Source organism: Prionailurus bengalensis, chromosome D4 (genome assembly GCF_016509475.1).
Source record: "Prionailurus bengalensis isolate Pbe53 chromosome D4, Fcat_Pben_1.1_paternal_pri, whole genome shotgun sequence".
Lineage (NCBI taxonomy): Eukaryota > Metazoa > Chordata > Mammalia > Carnivora > Felidae > Prionailurus > Prionailurus bengalensis.
In genome coordinates, this window is record NC_057359.1 from 93,767,297 (window position 1) to 93,788,924 (window position 21,628).

Consider the following 21,628-nt stretch of genomic DNA (forward strand, 5'->3'; position numbering starts at 1 on the left):
GGTTTGAAATGTATTTTAATGGTTTTGTCTCCAGGGTGCCTCATCCGCGCCTGGTCTTCAGGGGGTTCGCCCCATCCCCTCATTTGCGGTTCCCACTCCAGAGGGCAGGTGCAAGGGGAACGTGGTCCCTGGCAGGCGGGGCTGAGTCTGCTCAATGAGGGGTTCCCGCCCTGGTGCCCTGGCCCAGCCACAAGCACGCCCACCTTCCACACGGTCTCTGTAGGGGGAAACTCCAAGCCCTGCCCCTCCCCACCCGGGGCCGCGCGCGGTCCGGGAGCCGGTGGGCGGCGGCCTTCGGGTCACTGCGGCAGGGGCACGGCCAGCGACGACTGATCGAACAGCGGGTTCCGGACCTCCATTTCTCCGGTCTGTGAAGGCCAGTGTCAGGCTCGGGGTGCACGGGGGAGCGGCCCAGGAGGCAGTAAGTGGCCCCCCACACCCCCGGCCCCAGCACTTACGGGGGCCAGGCCGGGGCATTCGTACACCGTGAAGTCGCCGTCTTCGTTCTCCTCGTCGGACGACAACGACTCCAGTTCCTTGGGCGGCTCTTTATGCCTGGGTGGGGGGCAGGACGGCTCGGTCCTCCCACACCCTCCAGCACCGGTGGCCCGGGCTGCAAGGGGGGCCTCAGAGCGTCTGGCCCCAGAGCCCAAGGGCAGGGGCGGCGGGGCTGGGGGGTTGGGGGGGGGGGTGCGGGGGGAGGAGGGGGGGCGAGCCGCAGCCGGCAGGGCCGGGCCGGGTAGGTTGGCTGGTATGGGGACCGGCAGACCGGGCGGGGCCTCTCACCGCTCCAGGCACCGCATCTGCTGCCTCTGGTGCTGGTAGTGGTACATCTCGGCGCTGTGCGCTAGCCTCTGGTCGCCCGGCTGTGCAGGGGGAGGGCAGGGAGGTCAGGCCGCGGCGGGGAGGGGCCGGGCCAGGGCGGTGGGGCAGCGGGGCGGGGCCACGCACCGAGATCCCCGGCGTCGCTGGGGAGCACGGCGCCTGCGGGGACGCGTAGTCGGCCTTCTGAGTCAGGCGGAGGTCTCGCTGCAGCCTGCGGGGAGTGGAGCCTGAGACCCGCGGGGTCGCCGCCCGCGGTCCCCAGTCCGCCCGGCCCGCCCCGCGCTCACCTGCACCAGCAGAGAGCGGCCACCGCGAGAGCAGCCGCGCCGGCTACCGAGCACGCCACGACGAGCACTGCGGAGAGGGGGTGCGGTGAGGACGGCCTTCTGGGCGGGACCCTGCCTCCGGCCCACCCACCGCGACCTACAGACCCGCAGACCTACCGAGGGCGAGGCCGTCACCGCGCCCGCCCCGGGGCTCCAAGGGAGACATGTGCACCGGCCCAGACGACACAGGGGAGCCCAAGGATGTGTGGACCGTGGGTGCCGGGGCTCCCCGAGTGGAGGGGAGGCCCAGGTTGGGGCCCTGGCGACGCTCTGAGAGCCCCAGGGTGGCGGCTGCAGAGAGAAGGCGGGGTTCGGTTAGAGCACAGGACCAGCCTGGGGGGCCAAAAGTGGTGGGGAGACGCAGGGGGACCGGCCGGGGCTCACCGGGCTCCAGGTGCTGCTGTCCGCCTTCAAGCTGGGGCTGGGCCGTGAGCCTGGAGTGCCGGGGCTCCTGCCGGGCCAGCTCCTGGGCCAGGAAGTCAATCTCGTCTTCCAGTCTCGTCCTGGGCAGGTTGTCCCCTGGGGGGGTGGGGGGTGGGGGGAGGAGCCATCAGATGGAGAGGCTCCTAGCCCATCCCTGGCAACGCCAGCTGCAGGCGGCCCTCCAGAGAAGGTGAGGCCGGTCCGGGAAGCAGACTCCAGGCCTAGGCCTCCTTCTCCCTCCAGGCTCCTCCCAGGGGCCGGTGGTGGCCAGAGGACCAGGTACCAGCTTGCCAGCCCCGGCCATCCTGAGTTGCCATGGTGACAGCCGAAGGCAGTCCACAGGAGCGGCAGCTTTCCCAGGAAAGCGGGGGTGGGGGCAAGGGAGCGGAGGAGTTAGGGGAACGTGCAGAGGCTAGGAGGAGAAGGGTTAGGGTGCTCCTCGCCCTACCTGTTACCCCTTCTCTACCAAGACAGGCAGTGGCTCCTCAAGAAGAGGGGAGAGGCCCCATTCTGTCCCCCCCTCCCCAGGTCATCAGTAGGAACTGAGGGCAGCTCTCTGAGTGGGGCTGGTGTCTCGGCTCCTCCTCCCCGTCCCTGCCGTGGGCTCCACAGCTCAGACAGAGGCTCCAGGCCGACACTCTGCACAGCATCGAAAGAGCAGGACGCCTGCCTCCTTCTAGAAGCAAGCCTGTACATCTCATTCCCCTGCCTCCCCTACAGCCAGGAAGGTCCTCCTGCCCCACCAGACTTCAGCTCCCCCGGCATCCCTCTGTAATCCCCTTCACACCTGAAGTCACTCAGCATCTGGCTGGCTGTCCAGACATCCTGGGCTCAGATCGGTCGGTAAGCCACATGGATGGCACAGGGTGAGTGAGCCACGGAGAAAGAGGTCACCCTGGGCGAGGAGCCGGGGCAGCCCAGGGGATAGGACTTGGGGAGCTCTAGCCCCCTTCTCTCCTGGAGTCACCCCAGCATTTCACACCACACACCCTTTGTCCCGGTAGGGGCTAACTGCCCCAGGCCTCGGCACACTGCCAGGCTCTGGGCTGGGGCTATCTGGAAAGATCACCGGGCTACTCGGAGACAGAAGAGTCTCCGGCACCTGACAAAGCTCAAGGGACCTAGGAGCCGAGGTTGAGTGGCGAATGTGTCAGGACAGGGGAGGGGGGAGGACATCCTTCTCTCCCATACCCACAGGCCGGCGCATCCTGGGTACACAGAGCCCTTCCTGATCTTCCTGGAAGGGCTGAAGGCAGGGCCCACAGACGTGCGCGCCCGGGGGGCACCGTGCCCGCCTCTTCAGGGCGCAGTCCAGGCTCCCAGGACAGACAGCGGCATCTAGGAAGGAAGCAGAGCCGGGTCACCGCCCTGCTTGGCTCAGCCCCTGCGCAGAGACAGTACCGCCCTGGCCACTCCTCCCCCACTGAGCTGACCCATTGGCCTGGCTCCGGCCATTGTTCTGGGCAGGCCCTTCCTCCCAACAGCCAGAAACCAGGACCAGGAAGACAAGCAGTCCCAACATTTTGCTGGAACTTCCCTGCCCCACCCACTCCCCAGAGTCCACTTGGGAGGCCTGAGCCAGCCCTGTAAGGAAGCCCTCCCTCACTGGTTGCAACAGCGCTCCTGGCCAGGGCCGTGCAGCCCTCCGGGTCCTGCCTGCAGTTGCCACGTGCCCGGAACAAGCCCCGGACCTTCCATCCAGACTGGGAGCCCCGGAAGGTGGGGCCCAGGTCCGTCTCTGACAGGGACAGCGTAGGATGCTGGCCGCCCACCTCTCCCACCACGTCAGGACTGTCCTGCAAGTCCCAGCACGCCATCCCCCAGCCCCAGAGCAGAGCCGGAAGACAGCCCAGAACAAGGGAAGACAGCCCTTCCTCCAGCGTCTGACCTCTGGCCTGTCACCAGAGCACAGAGAAGCTGCTGGGTTGGGGAGCTCTAGAATAGGGTCAGCAAATCTGACTTGCTTGAAATACGGAAGCCAGGCCAGGCTCACTCTTGCAGCCACGCTGCCAGGGACCGGGGAGTCCTGTATACGCAGCTAGTAGGCCTCCACGCCCGTTTCCCTTCTCAGATGCAGGAGAGTTGCCTCGAAACGAGGGAATCTCCCAAGGCCTGGGACGCTGGCCCCAGGTATGAGCAGCAGAGCCAGAGGACCCCGGAAGATACCCAGCGGGCCCATCAATTCTGGTTGGGGAGGCTGGGATGGGGCATCTCTGGAGGACTAGGACTACTCCTCTCTACCTAGCCCCCCCTCCCCCTCCACACACACACATTTACTGCAGGAGGACCATTAGAGCCCAAGGTATGTGAGGGATCAGGGACTCCCCGGCCCTGTCCTTCTCCAGACCTTGGCTGGCCTGACTTGGTTTCCTTGGTAACCTGATACTCCCAGCCTCCTGTCTGTAGGCAGGAAGTCCCAGCAGTCCTTGCGGCAAGCAGGCAGACTCCCATCCCGGGGACCCCATCCTGCACTACCTCCGGTCAGCAGGCACCGGTATCAGAAAGCCGGCCTGGGGCGTGGGCTAGTTAAACGTTAAGCCTGTGTCAGCCCATCAGTCTGGACCCCACCCACCAGCTGGGTGCCCAAGAAGCCAGACAGTCCCTGCTCCTGGTGCTGAGAACCCAGAGTGCACTAGGCCAGGGGTAGAGGCCCAAAGCGCAAAGCTGGTGCCAGGGTCTGGGTTGCAGAGGCCTCCCTCCGCTCCCAGTCCTCCAGCCTAGAAAGACATGGCTGCTGCTTCGCTAATCCTGGGAAAGTCTCCCCCGCCTCGGGTGCAGGACGAGGCCCCAGGGACAGTCCCCAGTCCCGCCTCGGGCGCAGGATGAGGTCCCAGGAACAGCGGCAGCTGGAGACTGGCTGGCACCACATCCCACATCTGTGAGAGCATAAGGCTGATCAGCAGCCGGGACAGCAACTGCCCGGCCCAGGGGCTCAGCACAGAGGCTGCATTTCCTCGGGAGGCCCCACCCTTCGTGCTCTAGTGTCAGCTTCTCAGCAGGCAGCCTTCACGATCCCTGGCCAGCCGTGCCCCAGCCCCCTGTCCAGGGGTGCTATGCCCAAGAGGCCTCTGGAGGCCTCCCACAGAACCACACGGCCCAGGCTGGCACCCCAGCTGTACCACCGACCAGGCACTTAACTTCTTTGTACCTGGTTTCTCACCTGTAAAATGCGCTAAGAATAGCACCTCTCCTGTGCTGCTGCCAGGAGAAGCGAATGAACGTGTGAGCACAGTCTCCCAGTTCAGCCCTGGAGTGGGGGTGCATTTTGGATCCTGGGTTCCCGCAGACCTTCGGACCTGGAGCCTCACTGCCCATCTCCCAGGACGCTGGGCTCCTCAGGCTCTGCGGAGCATGCCTTGGGGGGTGCCCTTCAGCCCCTAGCGCATAAGGGGGCCCTCCAGGGCAGGAGCTGAGGGAGGAAGCTCCAGACTGGTAGCCCTCCTGCCCCACTGAGGCCAGAACAAGCCCCTAAGCCTGGGACAACTCAGACTCCCCCACCGCAGCAAGGTAAGGTTCGTCCCCACCGCCACGCGACACACGGGGACAGGCAGTCCCCAGGACGGACACCAGCAGCAAGGCCGGCGGGCACCCGGAGCCAGGCCCGGACACGCGGAGGCCGAGAAGCGCACACACACAGACGCGCACAGGACAGACTCCCAGCGGCGGGCCCACCCGGAGAGAACCCTCCTCAGACACAGGCACACACACACACACACACACACACACACACACACAGAACAAGCCCACGGATCCAGAGACAAAGGCCAGACGCGCGTGAACTTCGGGTTCGCCGCCAGGAACCCAGGAAAAGGGCCATCCGGGGGAGCCCTTCGGCGGCCCCTAGGGCGCCGCGCCCTCCGGGCCCAGCCTGTTTACCCATCCCGGGCGAGGCGGGGCCTGCGGCCGGGCGAGGGCGGCGGCGCCGCGCAGCCGAGCGCTCCCCGGCCCCCGGGCGACCCCGCGGCCTGCGCTGGACGCGCTGGCTCACCCGGGCGGCCGGCGGAGGCACCGCGCAGGGCCGCGCCGAGGACGAGGCCGGAGAGCAGCAGCCGCAGCAGCCGCAGGTGTCGCGGGGAGGGCGGAGGGACCGGCGTCGCCATCCTTCAGCGCCGCCGCCGGGGCAGCATGGCACCGCGCGGCCCGGGGCTCGGCGCGGGCTGCGGGCGCCGCGTCCGGGAGGCGGAGGAGCCGGAGCAGGAGGAGGGAGCGGAGGCGGAGACGGAGGAGGAAAGGAGGCGGAAAAGAGGCGGCGGCGGCGGCGCTGACGCTGCGGCAAAGGATCCGGGATCCAGGCGCGGCGGCGGGAGGCGCTCGGGGAGTGCGCCTGCGCGCTCCACCTGCGGGGGCGGGCCGGCGCCTCCAGGTTGCGCCCCCTCCCCCTTCCTCTAGTTCCGATTCCACCTCCTCGCTCGGGGCCTCGGGGCGCCCCGACTTCTGTGGCCTCTGCAGCCGGGGGCCTTCTCTGTCCTCCACAAACCCGTCTAGGCCTGGGGTGGGCTTCCGCGGGACACACTTCCCTCGGGTCCCCTCTCTGTCGTCAATTCCCACCCAACCTCCGCCCCGCTGGAGCGAGGCACCTGCCTTGGGCCTGGAGGCGCGAGCCCCAGGAACACAGGGACACCAGGCGCACACGGGTGGACAGGTGCGTCCGCACCTGGGCCCTCAGGGACACACGGACAGCAGCAGACCCTCGCAGAACCAGGCGGGTGCTGGTGACCGCTCGGGGGAATGGGGCGGCTGCTCTTAGTGAGGCCGCCAGGGGGCAAGAGCGACCTGGAGCGGCTGGGAGCTGTCCACGGTCCCTAGGTGACAGCCTTTAGCTCCCTGAGGCCTCGTGGCAGCACGCACCTATGGATGCACACCCTTACAGCGCACCGGTTGCCTCCAGAGAGCACAGCCACCCCTGCCACCTGGAAACCTCCCTCCGGCTCACCTTGCCGAGAGAACAGGGGTGAGCCTCCACACCCGATGCGTCTTCTCAGCCCTTTGTGTCACAATCCCAAAGGTAGGGCTGGCTGCCCTCGGGCTCGTGAAATGGCTCAAAACCCCAGAGCAAGCGCTGCCCTCAAGCGCTGCAATGACCAGACAGAAACGGTGTCTGCACTCACTCTCTAGAAAGGTTGGGGGCAGGGAGACATAGGCAAGACCATGCCTTCCCATGCTGGGGAAAAATTAAAAAATTAAATTAACAGGGGCGCCTGGGTGGCTCAGTCGGTTAAGCGTCCGACTTCAGCTCAGGTCACGATCTCGCCGTCCGTGAGTTCGAGCCCCGCGTCCGGCTCTGGGCTGACGGCTCAGAGCCTGGAGCCTGCTTCCGGTTCTGTGTCTCCCTCTCTGTCTCTGCCCCTCCCCCGTTCATGCTCTGTCTCTCTCTGTCTCAAAAATAAATAAACGTTAAAAAATTTTTTTTAAATAAAAAAAAATTAAATTAACAAACAGTGCAACAGTGTTTGGGGGAGGAGGTTGCAGGAGCGGCAGGTGGGGGCACCTGGTGCTTCTTGGGGGTGTGGAAGACCACACCCAGGCAGGAAGGGAGCCGCGTCCCAGTGTGGTGGCCCCTGGGCTTTACAGCCCAGCCTCTTCATGGGATTCGTCTCTCTAAGCAATGGGCCCCGAGGCCCTCCTGGTCCTGATCACAACAGCCCCCAACACCGCTTCCTGCCGAGGGTCTGTCCACCGCCCCCCTCACTCTTCCAGCACTGACTGCAGCCAGAGAGCTGCCTTGCCCACTATTTCCACCACCTCCACGCTCCCCGCCCTCACCCCCACCCCCAGGCCAATTCCAGGCCAGGGCCCAGCTCCAATCTTGCTTGGGTCACTGATGCAGATCTGTGCATCAGGGCACTGCTGGCCGGAGAAGACTCAGGGGACACGGGATCTGTGTTGGCTCGGCCACCCCACAGCTACTCCAGGCCACACACTGGGAGCAGGGGACCAGGGGACCAGGGTTCCCTCACCGCTCCGGTCCGGGCCCAGAGAAGAAGGAAGGAGAAGGAGCCCGGGGCCACCCTGGGGACCAGCAGCAGGCCTTCCTGGCCAACATAGCTGTGGGGAGGGAGGGAGGGCAGGCAGCAGCAAGGAGGCCCCACCCTAGGAACATTCCGCTGCTCTAGGAAGAAGCTTTTATTACAAAATTGTCACAAGGAAGCGCTGCGTTCCCAGCCTGTGGGCTCTGACCGCCCCGATGCGGACCCAGACTCCCGAGGGCGGGGTGGGGGTCCCTAGACACCCAGTCCTGAAGTCACCCGCCCAGGGCTCCGGGGAGGTCTGAATCCCCCACCCCCAGGAAGTGGGGGGGGGGGGCGCGGGGAGGAGCAGGAGACCTTGGAGGCTGGAGAAGGCTGCAGCAGGCAGGCAGGGGCCGGAGGTGGCTCCCTTCGCCCACCCCGGTCCCCCGTGGGCCCGGCCCCCAGTCTCGGCCGGAGCAGCGTTGGGGGCGGAGGCGTCACGGGTGGGACGGGAGCCGGGACCCGGCCCGCCGCTAGATGGCGCTCGACGCCCCGGCCGAGCGCGCCTGGCGCAGCAGCAGGACCACGGCGGCCAGAAGCATGGCGGCGAAGAGCAGGAGAAGCGCGACCCAGGACCTGAAGTCTGTGCCCTTGCGCAGCTCCGGCGGCTCGGCGGGGATCAGGTTGGTCAGGTTGAGCATGTAGCCGAGCGCCCAGCCGACCGCGGTGTCCCCGGCCTGCGGGCGAGGGGCACGGCCTCAGCCTCCGCGCGACCCGGGGGTCCCCCACCCCCACCCCCGCCGGCTCCTACCTTGCTCTGGAAGGTCACCCCTCCGAAGGCGCGCTCGTCGAAGCCATAGCCGCGGCTCAGCAGCTGCTGCACGAACATGGCCCCCGCGCAGTAGTCGGGCAGGCGGGCCCGCTGCCCTGGAGCCTTAGCCTGCAGCTGGGACGCGCGGGGGAGACTGTCGGGCAGGCCGCCACCTGGAGGTCCCGGCCCACGAGGAGCGGTGGCCGGCGGTGTGCCGCACCCCTCCCCCCAACACACACCCACGGGCAGTGAGGGGCCAGAGGGGCCACCTCCTCTCCCCCTCCCCCCAGGGCAGGACTGTGCCCTCCAGGAAGGACAGTGTGACTTGTGGATGGATGGCCGTGGACACCCCTGCCCCGGAGGTGGGCCCCCCGGGGCACAGCAGGGATGACCACCCAGGGCGCAGCAGGCTGGCAGCGACCTTAGCCCGTGGTCAGGGCAACAGGAGAAGCTCCAGGCCCTCCGCATGGACCTTGGGCTGGCCTTTTGTCCCCCGCTTCCCCGCCCCCCCTAAGTCTGCCCGCGACTAGACCCAGAGAAGACAGGACGGGGCCTCGGTCACCACCAGAGCCCACAGACACTGTGTTTCTCCCGGGGTCTGGCAGACACCTGACACTCCGCCTGAGCAAGCGCTCCCGTCTTCCTTTACTTGGTAACAGCGTCTAACCGGGGGCAGACCCCAGGAGCCTAGGTGTTGTCTTCAAAGTGTGGCTTCCCCACCCCTAAACTCCGCCGGTCCTTCCCGCTGCAACCAGTCCCCACCCCATCTCCCTCTGTGCGCCCTGCTGCCACGGGCCTTTGCTATTCGCTCTGTCCTCCAGATCTCGGTTCTAGGGTCGGGCCTCAGGGAGGCATGATGCCAGCTGACCGGGGCCTCCTGTGCAACCCCGGGGAAGGCGGGAGTAGGCCTCACCTGACTCCATGTCTGGTTGCAGACGGCGACTACGGCTGTCTCCAGCTGCTGCAGGGTTGCCACGGGAAGCCCCATCACAGACCTTAGGAAGTCCACGGTGTAGAAGAAAGCAGAGAAGGCCTGCAAGGGGGGTACGGTCTCCCCATGAGCAGGCCCCACACGCCACAGGGCACCCGCCCCACTCCCACCCCCTGGACTCACCATGAAGTTCCCAGCCACTGGGGGCTGGAAGATGCCATTAAAGGAACATCGGGAGAAGCGGCAGGAGGAGAAATTGAAGAGTCCTAAGATGAGGCCACGGCAGAGGGCAGGGTCGCTGCTCCCTGCCAGGCTGACCCGGGTGCTGCTGTTCAAGGTCTGGGGCCGCTGGGCCACGGTACACGGAGACTCATACACGTCCTGAAGCAGCACTTGGGTAGAATAGCCCCTCGGCCAGCAAGGGTGGAAGCCGTGGGTCTAGGGGAATGTAGGGCTGTGATAGGCATCACTCTTCCTCCAGAGTCTGCCCGCTACCCCTTGCCCAGGGCCTTTGGAAAGCCTCCCCAGAGGGCCTGCCTGTTGAGTCTCTCATAAGTCCCGCTTGGGCAACATCGCTTTCTGCACTCAGGAGCAATCTATGGCTTCCCTTTATCTGCTGGACAAAATCCAGGCCTTTGGAGACCTGGCCCTGGCCCCCCTTTCCCCCAGTCAGGCACTCGCCAGACCCCCCCCCACCACCACCACTTGGCTTTTCCCCAGGAAGGATCCCTTCGCATCTATCCTGCCAGCTGATTACAACCCAGCTTTGGTTCCTGTTGCCGGAGGAGCCCTCCTCGGTCCAGGCTCTGCTCTGAACCCTCAGCTCCCATCTCTTCTCACCCCCCTCCCTCCAGGAGGGCACAGTGGTGCAGGCGGGCCAGGGGTGGTGGGGCACCTGGAGTGCACCAGCCAGCAGCCTCCGGAGGACCTGGTCACGGCCATAGCAGAGGAAGCTGTGGGTGTAGACGCAGTAGTGCTGGCCATAGAGCCGCAGCCGGACCTCATTGGCTGGATCCTCGGCTGGGCTGGCCGTCTCGAAGGTGATCTGTGTGGAGGCGCCCCCCAGGTCCATGGCCCCCAGCGTCCCCTTCCTTGGCCGGAACCACCGGCCCACCCAGCCATACTGTGGGGAGCGGAGGGTGGGGGTCAGCTGGTGGGTGGGTGCCACACCCCCTGGCTCGCTGGGCTGACCGTCAGGCCCACCTTGATGAAGTTCTCCAGCAGGTAGTTGGCCGTCACCCAACCGAACACCCCCTCGTCCTGGCCCGAGAGGATGTGGGCACCACGGAAATCGAAGGGATACCGGGTCAGCGTCCGGGTCACAGCCGCGAGCACATTGGCCGAGGCCTCGGGACTGGTCAGGCTGTAACACAGGGAGGACTCTGAGGGCCATCCTCGCCAGGGAGCCAAGATCCTGCTGCTGGGGTGCACCGTGTGTGGCCGGTCGGCCGTGTGGGTCCCTGCTCAGGGCCGCTGCTGAGGGTGTGTGGGGCCCACCCTATGCTGAGGCTCTTGTGGAGACCAGGAAGGCCAAGGGCACACTCACTTGAGCAGGCGCATGCCTGCTGTGGCTCCCAGGTAGAGGGGCGTGTGCACATGGCTCTCCTTGGGCACCTCCTGAAGCGCCTGGTCCAGGCATTCAACGAGACTCTGGCCAGCCCTGGAAGGGTCGTCTGCGTAGCTGGAGATGCCCCCTCCTGGAGGGGGACAGGGAGATGGGCCCAAGCCTGACAGCCAGCCCCTGGAAGAGCCATGGGCCAGGAGGGCCGGGGACCTTGGGCTCCCAAGCCCAGTGGCAGCTTGGACACACCTTCCCAGTTTAAGCCCTCAGAGACAAAAGGGCCTACCTGCCTTTGGGCCACCCAGTCTCTGAGGCTGCTGCCCGCCCATGGGTGTGGGCCCAGGTGCCAGGATAAAGCACTAGGCATTGTCAATCTGGCCTAGCCTCCCAAGGGGCCTGCCTGGGTGTGCCAGTCTTGGGCCAGGCAAAGCCCAAACCTCCCAGTCACTGCCTGAGGCTTACTTTCTAGAATGAACTGCCTGTAGCCTCTCCCAGGCCCAAGGTCCCAGCCTCTTTTGGAGGCTCCTGCAGCTCCTCCCTGGAGCAGGCCCCAGTGGCATCAAGCCAAGGCGCCTGACTTCAGAGGCTAAGGCCAGAGAGGGCGCCTGAGGCCCTACAGTGAGTGGAGCCGGTGTCCAGGCGCAGGGGGCCTTACCGCGTACATTACAGGAGCTGTGCTGGCCCACGATGCCTGTGTCATTCTCCTTGTCTGCAGGCCACTTGTAGATGAACATGGACGTGTGCGAAGAGCCCGCGTCCAGGACAATGCCGTACTGGGAATGGGGGTGAGGGTGGGGACCTGAGGCCACGCCCCTTGGCTCCCCGGGTCTCCCCCCACCCCCACCCTGTGGCAAGGTTGGAACCTCCAGAATGAAGTACTGGGGTTCAGGCGGCAGGGACGACCACAGAGACACGGCTTGGTAGGGGAGAGAATGGGGGCAGGGGTCGACAGCCAGGAGCCTTTTCTCCTCTGACTGCAGGAACTTTCCTGGCAAGGGCAAGCCGAAGGGTTGTGTCGGTGTCAGAAAAGTCCCGGGACCACCCTCGGAAACGCCCTAGGGACGTGAGGTCCCCAGGTTGCAGTAGAGAAACCCAGTTGCAGGAACACCTGCACCCACGCTTTCTCCACGTCTGTGTCCCTACCTCTCTGACCTCAGCCCAGCCTCAGGATGTGGAAGCATGCCTGGAGACACCCCCTCCCTGAGCCTCAAGGCCAGCACCTCTGAGCTGAGTCCTGCAGAGCTGAGAGGGGCCACGTGGGCCTTCCTTGCAGTTTCAAGGGCCAGGCTGCCAGCACTGAGAGCCCCACTGGAGCCCGTGCCCTCTTGAGCAGGGGAAAGGGGCCTCTCCAGGCCTATTCCCCAACCCGGGAACAGCAGCATCAGCGGGCTAACCAGCCCCCCAGCCTCAGCACCCCCCAAGCTGTGGCCCTTGGCTACAGAGCGCCCACTGCTGCGACCTCCCATCCTGGGCTGCTGGGGCTTGGAACACCCACATGTCCCCAGCAAAGCTCTCTTCCTACCAGTCCAATAAAGGGTCAAGGGAGCCGGCAGGACTGCAGGAGCCTGGCGGGAGCAGATCTGGCCTAGCCCACCCCAACGCCTCTAGGACCAGCCGGGCCTGTCCTCCCACCGGGCGCCCCTCAAGGGCAGACCCCGCAATGTCAGGGCCACCGGGTGGGTGGGGAGGGGTCCCTACGCTCTGACGCCCGCCGCACCCCATCTGACTGAACCCTGAGGGTATGCATCCCTGGGGCGCAGCACAGGGCTGGGGGCGGCGGGTCCAGCCGCAGCCTGGGGCGTCCTGGGGCTGCATCTGGGGAGCGGAGAGACAGCTTCTCGGCCGCGTCCCTGACAGGCTACGCGACGGGCACCGCGAGCGGGGAGTTCCCGGGACTCCACCCCCCGCCCGGCCAGGAGCGCAGCGCAGCGCGGGTGGGGGTCCCCGGCTGCCGCGGGAGCGCAGCCTGGCCCTGCTCGGGTCCAAGCCTCCCAGCCGGGGCCCGCAACTCCGCGGACTGCGCCGGATGCCCGAGCGTGCACCTTGAGGGCGGGCAGCTCCCAGACGTCTCGAGTGGGGACGCACAGCAGTAGGAGCCCGGCGAGGCCCGCCGCGGCCAGCAGCAACGGCGGCAGCAGCGACAGCACCTTCCCAGCCATGGGCGGGCGCGCGGGCGCACCAGGCGTTGTCGAAGGGGCGGCAGGGAGCTGGGGGCCCGGGGCCCGGGGCCCGGGGGTAGGCGCCCAGGGCGGGGCGCGGACAGAGGCCACGGCTGGCCACGCCCACTGGCGGACCAGGACCGCCCACTGGCGGACCAGGACCGCCCACTGACTGGCCGCCCCGCCCACCGCCCGCCCGCCCCGCGAGCGCAGGTGGGAGAAGTGTCGGCTGAATCACCCGCGCCGCCCCTCCCAGCGCCCCCGGTCGCGGCTATCGAGCACCTCCTGCTTCCTGTCCGCCCAGTTCCGACACTCGTCCCCTCTGCCGCGTCCCCCTGACCCCTCGTGCTGGCTACCAGGGTCGGCCTGTGGGCACTGGGGGATTCCCCCCACCTCCCCTGGGCAGGACCTAGAGAAACCCCAGCCCTCTCCAGGAGAGTCTAGGCAGGAGGCCTGGCCTGGAAGGGTGGGCTGGGCTGGCTCTCAGGCAGCCTCGTTCAGAGGGCCAGGCTGCCGGAGTGGCCAGCTTTTCTCCGGCCTGATCCTGACGGAAGGAGCCACCACTAGCGACAGGAGCTGCACCGGTCCCGGCTGGGGTCCTGGCGTACTCTCCATGAAATCAAGGGCCAGCCAGCCAATGGTGCTGACCCAGCTGTAGGCCACAGGGCAGGTAGCTGCAAATGTACAGTCAGGCCCTGGGGACATCAGAGTGACCCAGTCTGGGCCTGCCCTCAAGGTGCTGAGGGCTCAAAGCTGGGCAGCCAAGCAACATGAAGCCAGACCTATCCCACACACAGCCCTGGTGCCAAGGTGACAGGTGAGGACACACCTAGAGAAAGGGGCAGGGTGGTCACGCTTACAGTGAACTGAGAGACCAGAACCCAAGCTCATATGGACCAGTGCCAGTCTCCTGGCTCAGGGGCTGGCCCATCACTGACAGCCCCTCTGCCTGGAGAGTGGGGTGCCCAGAAGCCTGGACTGGGGAGGGCAGGGGGTGGGGAGCAGGAGGAGGGTCCTCTGTGCACCGGGCAAGGAGATAAGGGAGAAGATCTCCCGGCCCTGGTTGTCCGCCAACAGGTCCCTGGATGCTGACTGGGATAGGGAAGCGCTCAGCCAGCCCTAGACCTCAGCTCTGCCCTTAATCCCCTGAAACGTCTGGCCTCTGTGCTTTAACTCCCCAGGCACCCTGTGAGCCAGCCTAGCCAAGCATCACCCCTTTCCCTGGCCGGGAGCCACCCCCACTCGGGGCCTTAGGCAAAACAGGAATTCCGGCACCAAGAATCCCAGCCACGTAACAGCAGGGAGGCATGTGGCAAGACCACCCCGAGCGCCAGTGACTGGGGGCAGGGAGGTGGTGGCCAAAGGGTGGCCTTTGATGGGGACAGGGTCTGGGCAGCACCCGAGCTGGCTGGAACCAGCAGGAACAATTGGGCTGGGATGCTGCCCAGGCTGAGGGGCTGGTGTCACTGGCCTAGTGAAGGAGCTTTTCTTTCAGCTCTGGACCCCGACAGCAGAAAGGGTGGGAATCCCGGAGATGGTTCAGCCTGCTCGCAACCCCGTCTGGCTGGGCCCCAGCAGAGTCTCCGGGTGTGGCCAGCACAGGGCTCTGGCTCTGCGGGCACCCCCCTGCCCCTCCCTCTAGGCCTTTCTTCCACAGGGAGAGCCCAGAGGAGGGAGAGGCCTGCAGATTAAGTTGAAAAGAAAGAGACAAAGGCGGCCCACAGGAAGCCCAGCGCAAGAAAGGGCAGCCGGGGCGCTGCCTACAGGCCCGCCCACCCTGTGCTGGCCCCCCTCCCGGCCCCCACACCTCACCGCACTGAGCCCAAGCAGGGTTCCCTGATGCTCTGGTTGGTCCTCGGACGGAGACCCACCAGCCGGGAGAGGATGGGGCCAGGGTAGTGGAGGCCTGGATGCGGGAGGGCTCATGGCCCAGGGCCCAGATTAGTCCCGGAAGAGAAGGAAAGCAGGCAGGGAGCAGGGGGCAGCCAGGACGAAGCCTGAGAGTGAGTTCTCTCTGAGACAGAACCGGGGCCGCAACCTCCCTCCTTGGTGCAGAGACGTCCTTCCTGAGTGGGAGGTGGGCTGGGGGGCACGAAAGGGGGCTCCTGGCAGGAACTCACCATGGGAGGGGCCTCTGGGAACCTAGGGGTGACTGGGGGCGGGGGGGAGGAGGGCTCCAGATGTGCTACATGTGGCCTGGCCCTGGGTCCTGGCAGAGGAATGCCTTTGCAGAGAGGTGCAGCCGGAGGGATCCAGACCTCCCAGGTCGCGGACCCTTGCTGAGGCCCACGGACATCTTGGCGATGCCTGCCTCAGTCTCCCCGTTGGGAGGCGCCGCGTCTTATGGCTGAAAGCTCTTAACCGGTAAAGGCCCTTCACTCTGTTCACCCGAAAAATAAGACAGTCTATTTGACTAGCAAAAACTGGTGTATTTGGGGATGACAGAATCGCAGTTGGGCATTTACAAACTCCAGCAAAACTACAGGCAGAGATCTGACAAAGAAAGGAGAGGATGCTATTTTACGGAGGAGACGGAGGAAGGGGTTATTCTGAGCCCACGTCCACTGGAGAAAAGCGAGAGTTCAGAGTGACGGCCACTGGCGGGTCTCAGGGGGTGGGTTTCCCATAGGAGAGGTAGTGCGCATCTTTCCCTGGTGGGGCCTGTAAGTCATGATTCTTCCTGTGATTGGCCTTTAGGGCTCTGGCTCCCCCTTCCAGCCACATCCAGAGTCCACTTTGGTGACCCTTCCCTTCATTCACGTTCACAACTCACTGCTCCCTTTCTTCACGTGCTCATTCAGTCATTCAGCAAACACTTGTGCACCAGGATCCGTGCATGCACAGTGAGCTAGGGGTGCTCCTGAACCGCACGGTGTGGGCACAGGGGAGGCCCACCCACCGCCTGTCCTGAGGAGAGCGGATCTACCAAAGGGACCCCGGGAAGGGGAAAAGGCTGTGGCGCCTTGTGAGGCACAGCAGACACACAGGAGAGCAGGTGGGGCAATTGTGCACGGTGGGAAGACTAACAACACGGGGGCGCCTGGGCGGCTCAGTGGGTTAAGCATCCGGCTGTGATCTCAGCCCAGGTCTTTTTCTCAGGGTCATGGGTCCTATGCCCCGCACAGGGCTCCTCGCTGGGCGTGAAACCTATTTAAAACCAAACAAACACACAAGAGGGGAACGGGTACATCAAAGACCCCTCCGTGGCCCCAGTCAGAGCCACGCACTCGCTTGGGTTTTACGTTCGTTAGTCTCATATTTCTCTCTATAGTGTTCCACTTATCCACGCATTTGCGTTCATATATATTTTTCCCCCTAAATAAATATATCCGGTGCGTTTCCTGGTGCTGGACCGCAGTTTATGTTTACGTGCTGCACAGATGGTTCTGTAACTTGCTTCTTTCGCTCAAGTGACTTCTGAGGTCCGTCCACGTAGACCTCTGAAGTTGTGGTTGGTTTATTGTGGTTGCCGCACCGTTTTCTGGCCTGGCTCCCCTGAAGCCTGCACGTCATCATCCGAGTGCCTGAGCGTGAGCATGAGCACAACACGCAGGCGTCTCTAGCTCCAGGCTGGTTTTTGTTTTTGTTTTGTTTTGCATTTGCATTTGCACGCATTTCCCTGGGGGAACTTCCTAGGAACAAGTGGGTGGTTGTATGCATGTGTGTGAGCATCCCCAGCAAACACTACATTGTTTTCAAAATGAGGGCGCCATCCGGTACTCCCAAGACCAGACCCACACTGTCGGTTCCCCTGCGTCCTCTCCGACGTTTGGAATTGACGTCACAACTTGACGGTTTGTGAGAAGCTGGTGAACATGGACCCTCGAGATTTCTGTGGCGCTTCCTGTGTTTCTGAAGAGACGGGGTGTTTTTCCTGTCTGCTGTGCAAGTGCCTGTTCAGGCCCTTATTGCCTTTTCTAGAGGTTGTTTATGTGTTCGCATTCACTTGCAGGCATTCTTTATGTAGACTCTGAACGTTCATCCTGGCAGCGAAGTCATGGAAACTCTGAATTAGTCCAGATGTGTTGCTTTTCTGCTCCTATGGGGTCTCGTGTGAGTAGTCTACCGGGAGGTCGTAGGATGTTCTCCTAACTCGCTTTGTAAAGGCTTTGTTCGAGGGGCGCCTGGGGGGCTCAGTCCGTTAAGCGTAGGCTCTTGGTTTTGGCTCAGGTCATGATCTCACGGTTCATGGGTTCCAGCCCCGCGTCAGGCTCTATGCTGACCGCGCAGAGCCTGCTTGGGATTCTCTTTCTCTGCCTCTCCCCCACTCACACCGTCTGTGCCTCTCTCAAAGTAAGTGAATTAACTTCGGGGAAAAAATCGAAAGGTTTTGGCGTCCTGCTGATTGTGAGTCTGATCCACCTGGACGTGTTTTTTGGGGAGGGTGAGAGGAAGGGGTTCCGATTCCCGTTCTCCCGCCTGGGGAACCGGTCGTCCCGGGCCTTGTATCCCGTGGGCTGGCCTTTCTGCCCTGACGGGCGGGGCGTGCCTGGCCCCCGGCGGGTCTGCAGACACGGGCCCATGCCCACACCACAGGGCATTCACCCAGGGAGCGCTAGCGCGTCTCGATCTCTGGGAGGAAAGTCCCCTCTCCCTGCTTCTTTGGCTGGAGCCCTGAGCTCCTCCACAGAAATCTCTCGAACCGGCTTACCAAGTTCCTTGAAAAACCCTGTCGGTATTTCAACCACAAGCGGCCCTGAACGTAAACACCCGTTGCGTGGGCACATTCCCGGAGAAACCTCGCTAACGCAGCCAGAAGGGGGCGCTGCGCCGTCGGGAAGGAGCCCCCAGCGCAACCTCCACGGAAGAGTGTCCTTGGGAAAGAATCCCGGTTCCCGCCCCGCCAGGGACAGATGCACCGCCTCTCCTGCAAGAAGCCCGCCCCCCCCCCTCCCGCCGCTCACCAGTGGCCGTCACCCCGACCCCCTGCTGCTCTCCAGTGGACGTGGGTTCAGAAAAACGCCTCCCAGCTTCCAGCGTCTTCATAACACAACATCCCCTCCTTCCCGTTGGATGTGCCTATGGCTTTCCCGTGGTTCGCAAAATAACTCACAATTTTATTCCTTTTTTTTTTTTTTTTTTGGAGAGCGAGAGAATCTCAGGCAGGCTCCATGCTCAGCACAGAGCCCAATGCGGGGTTTGATCCCAGAAACCCTGGGACCATGACCTGAGCGGAAATGCTCCACCAGCTAAGCTCCCCCCCCCCGCACCCCCCGCCCGCCCTGTGACAGTTCTATTCTGAAGATTCACAGTGAGTTAGACTGTACTTGTCCTTTCCTGTGAAGTCCCTCTTCGGTCTGACCATCGGGGTTATATTAGCATCGCAAACCTCTGGAAAAAGTTACATCGCATCTGCATTATCTGTTCCTTGAGAACTTGCCTGTAGCAGCGCGCAGGCCTGGAGTTTCCCCTGCGACGCATCCACCTCAGGCGGACAGGCACGAGCTGCTAGTATCTGCCTAATTCCTGCCGCACAGGTCATGTTGTTTCTAGCATTGATGTCCGCCCCGGATGACCCCTCTGGCCAGGTGTCGGTCTTCTCAGCCACGCATTCCCCTTCAGCGATGTTCTCTCTGAGGCCTGTTTTCTGTTTCGCTGATTTGTACTCCCGTCTCTTTCACTCCACCTTGAGCGTATGATGTGAGCAGGAATTTTTGTGTCTGTTTCGGTTGTCTGTTCCCCAGTATCGAGAAAAGTAGCAAGTATGTAGTAAATGTTCACTAAAAATTAAGTATAATTGCTTCCTTCCATATGCCTTGTTATTTATTCTGCTCGGTCTTTTTCCGGCTTCTGAAATTCTGACATTCAATGCCCAGTTCAGTACTGACTAGCCTTCTTCCCTCCTGATGTGAGTATCTAAGCGTCTGGATACATCTCCCTCTTGTCTATGTTGGCTGCTGTATGCTTTTCGCTTCCATTTAGGTCAATTTTTTCCACTTCCGTTGGACTTTCTTATCTGACACATGAGCTGTTTAGGTGTGTGTATTTCAATATCCAGAAGTCTGGGCTCTTTCTGGTTCCCTTTTTTGGTGTTGACTTGGAACTTCCCTGCATCCCGATTGGAGCGCGAGGTCTGTCTGAGAGCCATCCTCAAATATATTCTGACATTTGTCGGACTGGCTTTTTCCCCAGCATGTGGTCGTAAATAGTTAGACCTGTTCCGCGTGCGCCTGAAAAGAATGTGCGTTCTCCAGTTAGTAAGACTGACTAACGCGTTAATCTAATTCTGCCCATGACATCAAATTATTAGTAGTGTTCAAAACTACCACAGCCTACCAATTATTAGGGACGTATATTAAATTTCCAACTGTGATGGTAGGTTCAACAATTCTTTTTTTTACTGTTCTGACAAGTCTTGACATATATCCATTTATAGCTTGAGTTAGTAGAAGAATTTAGCCCAGATGTGCACGGAAATCCTTTATACCTTTTCCCCAGTGCCCTAGGTGGGCATTTAATTTGTTTTTGTGTTTTGTGTTTGTTTTTTTTTTTAAAGATTCATTTATTCATTTTGAGAGACAACGTGCAGACGGGGCAGAGAGAGAGGGAGAGGCAGAGAATCCCAAGCAGGCTGTGCACCATCAGCACCAAGCCCAATGTGGGGCTTGAACACACGAGCCGTGAGATCATGACCTGAGCTGGAATCGGGACACTTACCGCCTGAGCCACCCAGGCGCCCCCGTATTCCCCGTTTTACATGCACTTACGTGTCTGCGCGTGCGCACACGTGTGGCTCTCTGTAGTCTTATCACTCGCAGCCACGTGTACCACCAGCAAGAAACTCAACTGACCTTCACGAGACGCTCCCACGCTACCCCTTTCTAGCCACACCCACACGAGTTCTCAGCCTTTGTAATTGTGTCACTTCACAACTGTTGTGTAAACGGATCAGGTACAACCTCTCCTTCTGAGGTTGGCTTTTACCGCTCAGCAACTTCCTTGAAGTTCATCCACATCGTTGAGCACAGCAATGACTCCTTCCTTTTATGGCTGAATCGTATTCCAGGGTGTGGGTGAATCTACTCTGTTCGGTTAATCACCTAGAGAAAGACACTTGTGTAGTTTCTAGTTTGGGGCTATTACCAGTAAGGCTGTTATGAACACGTGTTCCTGCATGAAAATGTCTTCACTGTCCTGGGATAAATGCCCAAGAAAGTAATTGCTGGCAAGTGCGAAGTCTGCAGGGCAGGGCAGCTGGCTGGAGACTCAAGGGAGGGTCAGCGTTGCAGTCTTGAGCCCAAAGAGCGTCTCCAGATGCAGAATCCTTTCCTCTTTGGGGGGGGGTCGAAGGCCTTAAACTGATTAGATGTGGCCCATCCACATTATGCAGGGCGATCTGCTTTATGTAAATCCTAAACATATCTAATGCATACCTTCACAGCCATATGTAAATAGCTGTTTGACCAACGGGTGGGCACCATACCCCAGCCAAGTTGACACATAAAATTAACAAACCATCATATGTGGTATTCTATATTATTATTATTATTATTATTTGAAAATGAGACAGGAAGCATGAGTGGGGGAGAGGCAGACAGTGAGGGAGACAGAGACAATCCCAAGCAGGCTCTGTGCTCAGCACGGAGCCCAACACTGAACTTCACAGCCCTGGGACCACGACCTGAGCTGAAATCAAGAGTCAGACACTCAACCCCCTGAGCCACCCAGGTGCCGCGTGTTAATTTTAGTTTTTAGAGGAACTACCAAAGTCTCTTCCGGAGCGGGTATGTCACTTGGCACCCCCACCAATAACATACGGGCGATTATTTCTCCACATCTTCACCGGCACATGGTGTCATCACTAGTTTTCGTTTTAGCTATTCTGATTGGGGTGTAACAGCTCAGCTCACTGTCCTTGTTTTCTTATTTTATTGTTTAATGTTTAGGAGAGAGAGACAGCAAGACAAAGCATGAGCAGGGGAGGGGCAGAGAGAGGGAGACACAGAATCCGAAACAGGCTCCAGGCTCTGAGCTGTCGGCACAGGGCCCGACGCGGGGCTCGAACTCACGGACTATGAGATCGTGACCTGGCTGAAGTCGGACGCTTAACCGACTGAGCCACCCAGGCGCCCCAAGCTTTTTATCATTAGTTACTCTCTTCATCACTAGCAATGTCTTTTGCTCTAAAATATGTTTTGTTTTATATTAACACAACCACTCAAGGTTTTCTTTCTTTCTTTTTTTTTTTGACACCATATTTTAGGTCTGTCTCTTAAAACAGCTATCTGAGTTCGTAAAACTGCAATCTGACAATTATTAGACTTTAACCCATCCACCTATGTTGTGATTACCGATGTAGCTCTATCACCTTATTGGGGTTTTTTTGCTTTTTCTTAAAGATCGAACTTTTTTTTCCTGTTCTCACCCTGTCTGCCTGCGCCTCCCTTCTTGGGAAGGTGTCGTCCCTGGCTCTCCCAGTTATTTCAAGACACACTAAATACAATCTAGAGCGGGATCTTGTCCCTTCTTACGAACAACGCAAGCACTGTCGGATGTGCACAGATCATTTGATTCTCTTTCCTTGAAAAGGTGGTGCCTGATTCCCCTCCCACCCCTTTGAGAAAGGACTGGACTGAGGACTGGCTTCTAACGAACAAAGTTAAGTGAAGCGAGGGTGTGACTCGGGACTCCCGAGCCCAGGTCC

The 21,628-nt window shown here is 61.8% G+C and overlaps 2 protein-coding genes across 3 annotated transcripts; both read right to left on the bottom strand.

Moving 5' to 3' along the window:
• NPDC1 (neural proliferation, differentiation and control 1) lies at positions 1-5,897 on the bottom strand. Its single transcript, XM_043566810.1, has 9 exons — positions 5,563-5,897; positions 2,766-2,912; positions 1,536-1,670; positions 1,269-1,442; positions 1,113-1,179; positions 952-1,036; positions 787-866; positions 459-555; positions 1-368 (listed from the first exon to the last, which is right to left on the bottom strand). Exons 1-9 carry the CDS (start codon positions 5,672-5,674, stop codon positions 300-302), a joined length of 966 nt encoding a protein of 321 aa, XP_043422745.1. The 5' UTR covers positions 5,675-5,897; the 3' UTR covers positions 1-299.
• A 1,785-nt stretch (positions 5,898-7,682) lies between these two features.
• On the bottom strand, positions 7,683-13,030 carry ENTPD2 (ectonucleoside triphosphate diphosphohydrolase 2). Of its 2 annotated transcripts, XM_043566808.1 has the most exons (9): positions 12,868-13,030; positions 11,481-11,598; positions 10,811-10,961; positions 10,468-10,627; positions 10,160-10,387; positions 9,448-9,702; positions 9,247-9,366; positions 8,334-8,468; positions 7,683-8,259 (listed from the first exon to the last, which is right to left on the bottom strand). In XM_043566808.1, the coding sequence occupies exons 1-9, from the start codon at positions 12,982-12,984 to the stop codon at positions 8,056-8,058; spliced, it is 1,488 nt and encodes a 495-aa protein (XP_043422743.1). In that variant the 5' UTR covers positions 12,985-13,030; the 3' UTR covers positions 7,683-8,055. The 2 variants fall into 2 exon arrangements, with proteins under 2 accessions (XP_043422743.1, XP_043422742.1); XM_043566807.1 differs by having other exon boundaries at positions 9,247-9,702.
• Positions 13,031-21,628: the final 8,598 nt, after the last annotated feature.

Excerpts from the sequence above, each read along its gene's own strand:
- NPDC1 (XM_043566810.1), bottom strand. The coding sequence starts at position 5,674 with ATGGCGACGCCGGTCCCTCCGCCCTCCCCGCGACACCTGCGGCTGCTG. Across the intron at positions 1,180-1,268 it reads CGGTGACGGCCTCGCCCTCG|TGCTCGTCGTGGCGTGCTCG; the intron begins GTAGGTCTGCGG and ends CCCTCTCCGCAG. Across the intron at positions 556-786 it reads CAGATGCGGTGCCTGGAGCG|GCATAAAGAGCCGCCCAAGG; the intron begins GTGAGAGGCCCC and ends CCCCCCACCCAG.
- ENTPD2 (XM_043566807.1), bottom strand. The coding sequence starts at position 12,984 with ATGGCTGGGAAGGTGCTGTCGCTGCTGCCGCCGTTGCTGCTGGCCGCG. Across the intron at positions 8,469-9,246 it reads GCAACCAGACATGGAGTCAG|CTGCAGGCTAAGGCTCCAGG; the intron begins GTGAGGCCTACT and ends CGCGCGTCCCAG. Across the intron at positions 8,260-8,333 it reads GGGTGACCTTCCAGAGCAAG|GCCGGGGACACCGCGGTCGG; the intron begins GTAGGAGCCGGC and ends CCTCGCCCGCAG.